Here is a 10,259-nt window from a genome sequence, read left to right as displayed (position 1 = left end):
CCCTGGTGCCGGGGCTGCTGGCCCAGGAGGACCCCATGCCCCTGTACGCCCTCAAGGTGGGGGCTGGGTGGGTGGGCGCTTGTGTTGTCTCTGTGCTGCTAGACTTCTGGGTCACACGCACTGGGTCGTGCGCCCGCGTGCGGTTGAGAGTGTGTGTATGTGTGTGTGCGTCGCGGCTTACTGAGTGCAGGTGTTTTCGTCCGCACGAGCCAGGGCACGTGCGCAGCTGGGAGCGTCGAATTTGGTGGGCCAACCGCCAGGGGCAGCGCCGTAGGCCGCACCTTTGCCTACCTGAGCCCCATTTCCCAGAGCCTTGCTTTGAACTCCCCGACACCAACACACATGTGTGCACACGCCCACACACCCAACCCAGCTGCTGGGCGGTGTGTTGGAGGTGAACAGCGGCTTTGTGGGCCAGGTGCGCGCCCTGGGGCTGGCGCCCCTGTTCTTCGACTACCTGTCGCTGGAGCACGCCAACAACAACGTACACAACATACGGCTGTGCCGCGCGCTCGTCATGGCGGGCGGCATGGGGGCCGCGCAGCTGCAGGCGCTCGGGGCGGCAGACAAGGTGCGGGCGGCAACGCGTGCGGCCGCGGCGGTTCGAAGCCGCTGCTGCCCCCAAACAATGCTCGGCTTCAGCCCGGCGTGCGTTGCGGTGCCCCGATATTGCGCCCTTGTGTCCCGCAGCGCCGCATCCAAGATTCGCGAACCACCGCCCAGTCCGTCCGCCCAGCCGCCTGCTTCCCGATGGTACCCATCCATTGGACGCCGTCCTTCGGCTGAGGCCCTGCTTTCAGGCCCACCACTCCTCCCCCCCACCCACGCACACGTGAACACCCCACATTCCTCCCTTCCCCCCCCCCAAACAATAACAAGGTGTGTGCTGTTCTTCAGTACGCGCACCACAACAACGTGGAGCCCTTCCTTGAGCCGGTGCTGGACCTGTGCGGGGCCATCATGGCCGGCGACGCGCGCGAGGTGGCGGGCGGCAGCAGCCAGGGCGAGGTCCTGGCCGTGTTCCTGCAGCAGGTGGGCGCACCGCCAGGGGCCGCAGGGGCCCCTGGCGACCCCACACGCGCGCACACTCGTGCGCAGGAGACACGTTTTGCGCATGCTGGAGAGCCCCCATCGCCTGAGGTGATGTTCTGGATCCTGACCCAGCGGCCTGTTCGCCACAGGCCCAGCCGCTGGGTCAGGATCCAGAACAAGGAAAGGGGCGGGGCGGGGGGGGGGGGGTGTTGCCTGCTGTCCTGGTCCCCTTCCTCCCTCCCCTCCACCGGGCCCCGTTGCGCGGCGCGGCGTCGGGGCGGTGTTGTGTATCCCGTGTCGGCGCGACAATGGGGTATCAGAGGAGTCAACCCCAACGCCAGGCAGGATGAGCGAGGGGGGCTGCTAGCCTGCTCACCTGCTCTGCGAGACATGAGTGATGACAGCGCGCCTGCGCCCCCTGCTCCCCCGGGTCCCCCCCCTGATCCGCCCCCGCAGCTCCCTGTGTTCATGGACCTGTGCTCACACCCCGAGGCGCCCGTCGCGGTGGCGGCCAGCCAGTGCCTCGCTGAGCTGGTGCGGACATGCCCCGTGGCCCGCGCAGCATGCGCAGCGCGCGATTGCTTGGGTGCCGTCCGTCATGCATCGTTCCCGGCTCGCCACCGCATGTTCACGTCATCAACCCTCCATGCTCCCCAGCTGCCCCTGCCCAACACACATACACACTCACACACTCACACACGCACACACACACACACACACACACACTCACACACAACACACACAAGCAGCACGGGCACGCACACATTTTGCATGCCACACCCACTCACTAACGCACAAGCCCACACGATTGTCAACACAAGCGCTCGCACTCAGACACATACATACGCACCGCACGCGCACCCTCTCACCCACGATCACAAACACGCGCAGGTGTCCCTGTACCCCCAGGAGACCGCCGGCTGGGTGCTCTCCAACGACGGCGCCGCCATACTGGCCGCCGCCCTACGCGGCCTCCACCTGGAGGGCGACGCCGCGCCCCCGCCCCGCATGCAGCAGCACGTGCTGGCCGCCGTAAACGCGGCGCTGGCGGCAGACCCCTCGGTGGGCACCAGCTCTGCTGAGCTGGACCAGCTGCTTACGGCGCTGCGGGAGCTGGAGGCCAGCGGGGAGGGGGTCGTGCGGGACGCGGCCGCGGTGGTGGCGGACCTGCTGGCCAATGCGGCGGGGCGATGAGGGCGGCGCGGCGCAGCGCAGGGCGGCGCAGTTAGCGAATACGGGCGGGTAGATTGCGTAGCGTCTGTTTATTTCTTGCGGCTCAACCCCTATTTGGCCGATTTCATTGAGCCTGCTGATCCATCCCGTTGCGCCTCTTGAACGGGGTCGCGCACTAGTTAGCACACGCAGGAGCTGGGCTGGCGGCTGTGTGTGTCCTAGCGGGCCTGGCAGCTTGTGTCCAGGGATGGCCCGCGCCTTCGCCCCCACTTGTCTTCGTCATAGTGCAGACCTTTGACCGCTGGACCAATTTGACCGGGGTGCAACAGGTGGCTTGATCACAAGCAATGGCTGTAACCATTCGTCCACGAGGCATCTGCTGCCAAGAACCGCTCCGCAAGCCCCACAAAACCACAGTGCAGGCACTCTTCAACACATGTGCGCCCCAAGTTTTGCAGCTGACTGCAGGTGCATGTGCCATGCAACTCTGCCACACACTGCAATTCGTCCTCCAGACTTCCTTGTCTGCAGGCACTGCCAGTGATGCAATTTGATACGAATTACACTAGACACACGGTGCAAGAGACTGGTGAGCCTGGCAGTGCGTGTCTTGATGCACGGCACGGCCTGCTCAGCTGCCTGGTGGTGCGCAGCCAGGGAGCACACGCAACACCTTAGCTAGCGCCACATAATGCGACGCGCTCCTGAGGCTGTGCCAGAATGCTCCAGTCCCCGGTCGCAGTCGCGTGCAGCAATCACATGCGATGCGGGACAAGGGGGTGGTGTCACGTCACAATCGCCTGGACAGTTGTTGAAGGCAGTGGGGAGAGGGCACATTAGGCCTCCACGAGTGGGTGTGTGTTGTACGATCTGCACAAGTTAGGCGCACGCATGCAAGGTTGGTGCGCGTTGGTGCAAGGACGGACGCGGCGCGGCGGGCGAACGGCTGAAACCGCAGCCTTGGGCGCACGCACGCAGCATCTGGCCCCTTCAAGCTATGGACAGGTGTGAGCGGCCAGTGGCCTGCACCTGCGTGACGGCAATATAACGCATCACGGAAATGGCGGCATTGGGGATGTAAAAGGCAAACAAAAGCAACGCTGGGCAAGGGGGGAACAGGAGACGGCGAAAGCAAACAATGGGGCCCAGCCAGGCTAGCAACAAGGTGTGCCAGTGCAACACAAGGGGCGCCGCCGCGCTCGGCGCCTTGCGGGAAGGTATGCTTCTAGCAGGCAATATGCACATGCCTCCGGGAACTCTGGGCTGAAATGATGCAGTGATACGATTCCCCTCCCTGCCAGTGGCCTGCAGCCTCACTCTGGTGTCGTCTCTGGTGCTGAAAACCCTGCATTTCAAACGCGGCCTGAAAGTGCCAAGGCCACGCTTGAGGGCGCCGCGCCCATTCACAAACGTCCCACCCGGTTGCGCCCGCCATGCACGCTGTCCCGCCCGCGGTTGCTGCCGCGCGCGCGCCGTTGCGGCGCGGCGTGCGGCGAGTGCGCGTGCGGAGCACCAGCATAAACAATGACGGGGCTGTGTTTCGGCAAGCAGTCTGTGGTGGGGTGACCCTGCACAGTCGCCAGTCAACGCACAGCGAAAACAAAGTCGGCACATCACTACATCAAACGGGGGCGCACCCCACACCCAAAACAGTGTGAAGGAGAGCGGTGCAAACAGCTCCGAGCAGATTGGTACAGCGGCCTGTGATATCGGCGCACTCCAGCGATAGTAATTTATTGAAACTGAAACAAGAGGCCGGCCGCACGCGCGCCCGAGACCCTATGTGGGCGCACCCATGCGAGTGCGCATGCCCAGCATGCGGCCGCAATTGTGCCGTGGCTGCGGCTCGGCGCTTGGCGAGCGGGTGGGGTTTGGCGGCACGCATAACGGCGTGGGTCAAGCCGTGAACCACTGCGGCAGGGTGTTTCGTTGGGGCCGCGGCTGTAGAGCCTCCGTGCCCTGGGTTCCAGATGACCAAAGAGCAAGTGTTTGCGTGTCTCGACGGCCGGTTGCCTAGTTTTGCTTGCAAAGGGGCCGTTCATCTCAGTGCATGTGTGACTTGCTCTCATGTGGGCCGCCCCTGCACACACAATGTTGGTGGGGGCAAGGGCCGAATCAGGGGTGTGCTCAATTAGGTCTTGTTTAGGGAGGGACTGATCCCTTGTCGAGGAGGCTGCGAGGAGGCTGTTGCCATGACGGGATAGGGTTCAGGCAACCACATGGATGCACAACAGCATGACGAACCCTCTGATGCTTTTGAAGGTTGGTGACTATAGCAAGTTGTGTTGCATGCAGGCCTCGCAAGGCAAGGAAGTCCGCTGGCGCCATCCATGCACGGCGCCCACCTGTGCCTCGCAACGCAGGTGGCCGGCCGCAGGCGCCGGCGCCGCCTGCCGAGTGATGCCCGCGCGCTCGCTGTTTTGCTGCTGAGGCTGCATGCACGTTTGCTGCTGCATCTGCTGCTGCTGCTGCTGCTGCCGCTGGTGCGGGCGTCCCTGGTGGTCCGCGCCACCTGGCGGCGAAGCGCGCCGTTGCTGGTGCGCGGCGAGCTGCTGCAGGTGGTACCGAGCAGCCGCCCAGGCGCGTTGCTTGGGCTCCTTGAATTGGGGGATCGCAATCGGCTGGGAGCTGCTGTAGCTGGAGCATCCCGCTGAACCGCTGCCGGACTCTGCGCACACGTCGCCATCGCTGGTGTCGCTCTCGGCATCGCTGATGTCGTCATAGCACGAACCGTCGCTGAAGTATGAGGATGTGTATGAGCCCTCGCTGTACTCACAAGCCCTCCGGGAGAGGAGCATGGAGAGCCCGCCCTGGGGCCGAGCTGCAACGAACTCCTGGCCGTCCCGCGGCCCACCGGTGCCGAGAGAGGCTTGAAAACCGATGATCACCCTGGCTGGCTGCATGCTTTGCTTCTCTGGATCAAGCTGTGCTAGGTTGTGTTTGGCGGGAAGGCAGCGCAGAGCGTGCGCAGGGCCGCTACATGAGTGGTGCTACAACATACCGCCAAAACTGTACCAACCTCAAGACGGTTGAACGCGAAGAGGACGCACAGGATTGTGCCCCTTGGCCACCCACCGGCCGCTTGGCTTTACGGTATCACCCCGATCGCACCTGTAGGCACAGACGGAACGCACAGCACCGATGATTACGCTGTTTTCACGTAGACATGTAGTAGAACTTACACTTGAGTGCGGATGCTGGCTGCAGGCAGTGCGGTTGGGAGCAGCAGTCCGGTGATGCGCAGGCGCTGTTGTCATGTGCACCTACTTGCATTACAACTTCCTTGTAAGCTACCTGCATGAGCTAGCGGCATGAGGAGCAAACTTCAACGGCAGGCTTGCAGTTGCGAGGGGCATTGCGGTCACTGTCGGTGAAGCGAAGGCTCACAGGGTGCGACTGCCAAGCTGTTGGTGGGCAACGCTCTCGGTGGGGAATTGCCGACCCGTCCTCAAAGCACGGTTGGCAAAAGCAAGAGAAAAGGGTTCAATGACAAGGGGCATCCCTGTGCAACCTGGCCAATGGTGACTGGAAGCAGGCGGGCGTGTGCGAGGCAGGGGGCCGGGGAGCTGGCAAACGCCAGCACCACCTTGGGGGCGCAAAGCCCCGCCTGCGCAGGTTGACGGATGGAGGTGGGGTGCTGGTGCTGCCTGCTGGACACGGGCCCGGCCCACCGCTTTTGATATGTGCATCCTTGGTATGCTCACATGTCAGCCTGTGGCCCGGGCCGGACTCGTCAAGCTGCGCCCTCCAGCCAATGCAAAAAGCCCACAAGGCCCCCACGCTGGCAGCCCAGCTTTGCATAAGCGCTGGGCCAACAGCAGGCATGTTGGGGTGGAGGGGAGCCACGTGCTTGGACGTGCAAATTGTGCAGGCGCACCAGGCAAAGGCACCCCATGCTCCCCTCCCGAAACCCAACAAAAGTGTGGGTGGAATAAAGAAGTTGTGACAAGCCAACCTTCAAGGGTGAAGGGGGAGACTTGATACTTGTGCACGCAAGAGAGGTTCAACGCGCCGACGGTGTACGCAGTGTGGCCAAAACACACGCACGCACGCACGCACGCACGTGTGCGTGCACGTGCACGCGCGCGCACACACACACACACACACACACACACTCACACACACACACAAACATGTACGCCTACACACACACTCGCCATCTAAATGCAGGGGCTCACGAGAACCCAGGGGTGGAGGGGGGAGGCGCAGTGCCCTGACTGCTCGATTTGGAAGTGCTGGCAAGCTGCTGGGTTGGGCGCATGCACCAACTCCATCCTTGCACGTTGGGGGAGCACGGCGCAGCACAGCGGGGGCAACCATGAGGCCCCGAAAAGTGCGGAGGAGCGGCGCCGCACGGGCGCAAGACGCGCGGCTGTGGCGCGCGCGAGCACGACCACACTGCAGGCGGCTGACGGCACTGCAAGGTCAAAGCGACTGCGAACACACCAGGTTGAATAACGCCAAAATGCGGCCGCGGGCCGAGGCACTCGGAGTGCCCTCGCCCGCTTTGCCCCTAGGTGCCTTGTCGGCGCGCCAGGCGGCCGTCCAGCGACCCCGCCCCGTGGCTTGATTCACGCTGGGTACCGGGGCCTTGTAGTGGTGGCCGCGGCGGCCTCGTGGCATGCATATGCATGCAAGCGCCTAGGAGCCAGTGATGTTGTGTGTTGTGGATTGGTACACGCATAGCATACACCCTGCGCTCAAATAGGAGAGAGGGTAGGGAGATGGAGGCGGCCATGCGCACGCGCACATGGCCTCTGCGCCGCGTCTGAGTGCGCCCACGTGCAAATTTTGTTGGGCGGCATGCCACGCGGCGGGTAGCCGGCCAAGCAAATATGAGTGAGATTTGGCTGGCAAGTGCGTGAGGGGGGAGGGCTTCATACCCCCCTGGCTCTCCTGTTTTGTGCACAAAAACCTGGGCGGGGCGGCGGCGCGCCCTGCGATGCCGCCCGCGCGCCGACGCAAATCGTCGCTATATTGTGTAAGGACCGATCTGTTCGCGGCATCTTTCAGCACGTTGTTGTGTACCCGCGTCGCACACACACCCATCGAATCATGAGAATTGGTTGCGCGGTCGAGGAGAAGAGCGGTGGCCTGGGGCAGTGGCCGCACGCAGGAGCAGCGGGCCTCGCCACGTGCGCCGCCACGTGGTGCCGCGCCCCGAATCTTGCTGGAATTGGGTTAGAATGCGGCAGTAACCGCCAAGCACACAGGCCGATAGGGCCGCAGACGGCCAGATCACTTGCCGGCGCCGCCAATGTATTGCTGCTTCCGCTGCTTTGGAAGGGGCCGTGGCACCTGGCAAGAAGGAGGTAAACAATCACAGTTTGAACAGGATGCCAAATGTGAGGGCGTGATGGCGTGGAGATGCACGAAAGCGCACTTTATTGCGGCTGTTCTCAGGCGGGGTCGCGCCCAGCCCTGCACCCAGTCCTCGCACCACCCCTGCTGATGGGGATCGGGCAGGGCTGGTGGCGAGGGGGTCGACACTGCATCTTCCGAGATTACGCGACGCTCGCGCCAAGCGCCGCACTTGCTGCGCCGCCGACTTGGCGCCCGTCTTGCCGAGGAGTCGCTCCTGCTCCTGCTGCTGGGAGTACCACTGCGATGGGAGGGTGCAAGAGGGGTGGGGTGAGGTGGGAGGCCGGCATGGGCATGCGGAGACTGGTTGACCCTGGGGTGTCACGTTGACGCGTGGCGCTTGGATCCCCCAAAAAAGGCCTGAGCTGTGGCGATGGCAGCGCTGCAATCTGGCATGCGCCGACATGGGCAAGCCGTCGACCTGACAACAGGTGCGAATATCTCAATTTCTGGCCCGTGGCGGGCTCTCCCTCAGTACCCCGCTGCCTGAGCATCCCTCTAGCCCCTCCCTGGCCCGGCCCCTCACCGCGCGCTTCCTGTTTAGCCTGTCCAGGTGCCGCCGCTGCGCATGGTCCTTGAAGTAGCTGGGGCCAGGTACGAGTGTGGGGGTTGGGTGAGAGAGGAGATGGCGTCGGGTGAGACGAGTGGAGCAACCAACCCCGCGCACGCCCATGCACTCAATGACTGCCACCCTGCTGAGCGACACGCGCAAACCCATGCTGCGCGCCTTGGCTGCCCGCGTGCTCACGTGGCTGCGGGGATGGCGATCGGCCTCGAGCCGCAGGAGACGGTGCTGGGGGCGGCGCTCAAGGATGACGAGGAAGGCGACCACGCAGCGCCAATGTCCTCCAGCAGGCTGAGCTCCTCCTCGTCCAGCACCTCGTCGTCGTCCTCACAATCGTATGCGTGGTCGCCATAGGCACTGCCGTCGCGGTACAGGGCGCGGGGGACAGTTTCGCTGCTGCTGCCACCCCTGCTCATGCTGCAGCCTGTGCCAACGATCGCATCACGCATCAGGTCCGAGAGGAGACTGCGCCGTGCCGTGAGACTAGATGCCCGCGATGGAGACTCGAGAGCGTCAGAATGCGCTGTGAAGCCCACAATTATTGACGGGGGCGCTGTTGAGATCACATCCGTCGCAGCCATCGTGCTTGAGGGTGCATGCACAGACGTACAGGTGTGCATTTTATCTAGGTACATAGGCCAGGATGGTAAGAGGCGGTGCGCCTGCGACAACCGGACCCGCGCCGCACGACACCTGGTGTGGCGTGCCCAGAGCGAAAACGGAACGATAGACAGAGTTGCTGCAAACTGATTGCAGGACACGGTTATTTGCTGTGGATTAGGCAGGCACATCGCCATGGATGCAGATCACAGATCAGGTCACCCGGGTCACCCTGGTCACTTTGGGCGTCTGGTCTTGTTTAGCCGAACTTTCGCGACTTAACGCTCCTAAACAATCATTTCAGCTCCACCGACCGTTCAAGGCATGGAAATTGCTGGGCAGCGGCGCTAGTCCGCACCTGTATTCCCCATCTGTGACTGGACAAGATCGGTGTTGCAACGGCCCTCTCGCGGCTCGCAGCTATGATATCGGCGTAGCAGGTGGCGTGGCGGCCATGCCCAAGTTTCAAGCAAAATCCTTTGCGTCGGTGGGCTGTCGCTGTCTTGCCACCGCCGCTGCAGCACGGCTCCAAGGACCAGGCAACTCAGGCCAAGGCAATGGTGTCAGTGTAATGCCTGTATGGACTAAATCTTGCACAGCCTTCAGTGCGCAAGAACCGCTTTCTGCTCATCAGGAGTTGAATATATCCCTGCTTGGCAATGCGGGGCTTCCCAACGAAGTGGCCATGCCCAAGGAGCTGTGGCTGCATCATACAAGTTTTGAAAGAAACGTGCCTGTTCCTGCACGCCTGCGTGCTTGTGACAGTGCTGTCGAGCCTCGGCTGTTGCCATCGTAATAGAGCAGTTGATCAGATATGGCGGCGGCGCAACAGCACCCGCCTTTGGCTCTCGCTTCCGCGGCGAAGAGGCGTGGCACATGTCGCGCATATAAACGCATATCTAAAAGGCAGTAGGCGCAAGTGGGGTCTCATGATAGTCGCGGATGCTTCCGGGTGCGTTCTAGAACCCGCTGACGTCACCTAGAAACGACCCGTCTGCGTCTGAGAGCCTTCTAGCCCTCTCGCAGACACGCCGTCAAATAACATAAGCGCCATCATTTCCGTCGAAAGGAGTACGTTCATAGCAAGACGCTGTTACCGTTTCGCAACCCGCTCCGCAACCCTTTCGGCACACACAAGCACCATACATAAGACAGCCATCATGGCCGTTCTGGTCACAAGTCGCATCGGAGCCTCGCTGGCCCGCGCCAGCGGCGCCCGCCGCGCCGTGCGCTCCGTGGTGCCGCTCAACGTGCGCGCCTTCAAGGACGAGGCCAAGAAGCAGGACAAGGCCGAGGTCGCCAAGCACGAGAAGCCCGGCGCCGTCGCGCCGCAGAGGCAGCACCTCGCCCCGCAGCAGCGCGTGCGCTCGCTGTTTGATGAGATGGTAAGCCCGCCCCCTGCCCCGCACCCGTCCCGCGCTACCATCCATCCCGCTGCATGCGGCCAGCGCGCTCCCGCCCCCGCTAGCCGCTGCTCGCCCCTCCCTCTCCCACCACGTACCCCTGCAGCCTCCCCTCACCCTCCCAC

General features: G+C 63.2%; 3 protein-coding genes across 3 annotated transcripts; 2 read left to right on the top strand and 1 right to left on the bottom strand.

Moving 5' to 3' along the window:
• Positions 1-35: 35 nt before the first annotated feature.
• Positions 36-2,226, top strand: MNEG_10040 (hypothetical protein; the record flags this gene model as incomplete). Its single annotated transcript, XM_014041490.1, has 5 exons — positions 36-56; positions 374-571; positions 880-1,032; positions 1,489-1,566; positions 1,924-2,226. The coding sequence occupies 5 exons, from the start codon at positions 36-38 to the stop codon at positions 2,224-2,226; spliced, it is 753 nt and encodes a 250-aa protein (XP_013896944.1).
• Positions 2,227-7,443: 5,217 nt separating this feature from the next.
• Positions 7,444-8,547, bottom strand: MNEG_10039 (hypothetical protein; the record flags this gene model as incomplete). Its single annotated transcript, XM_014041489.1, has 4 exons — positions 7,444-7,482; positions 7,739-7,807; positions 8,093-8,150; positions 8,315-8,547. The coding sequence occupies 4 exons, from the start codon at positions 8,545-8,547 to the stop codon at positions 7,444-7,446; spliced, it is 399 nt and encodes a 132-aa protein (XP_013896943.1).
• A 1,344-nt stretch (positions 8,548-9,891) lies between these two features.
• On the top strand, positions 9,892-10,116 carry MNEG_10038 (hypothetical protein; the record flags this gene model as incomplete). Its single annotated transcript, XM_014041488.1, has 1 exon — positions 9,892-10,116. A coding segment is annotated over one exon (225 nt), but the record flags the coding sequence as incomplete, so codon positions are not given.
• Between the last annotated feature and the right edge of the window lie 143 nt (positions 10,117-10,259).

This window comes from Monoraphidium neglectum, assembly GCF_000611645.1.
Source record: "Monoraphidium neglectum strain SAG 48.87 unplaced genomic scaffold scaffold02157, whole genome shotgun sequence".
In the NCBI taxonomy this organism is placed as follows: domain Eukaryota; kingdom Viridiplantae; phylum Chlorophyta; class Chlorophyceae; order Sphaeropleales; family Selenastraceae; genus Monoraphidium; species Monoraphidium neglectum.
The sequence above is the reverse complement of the archived record's forward strand: the minus strand, read 5'-3'. Positions and strand labels throughout refer to the sequence as shown.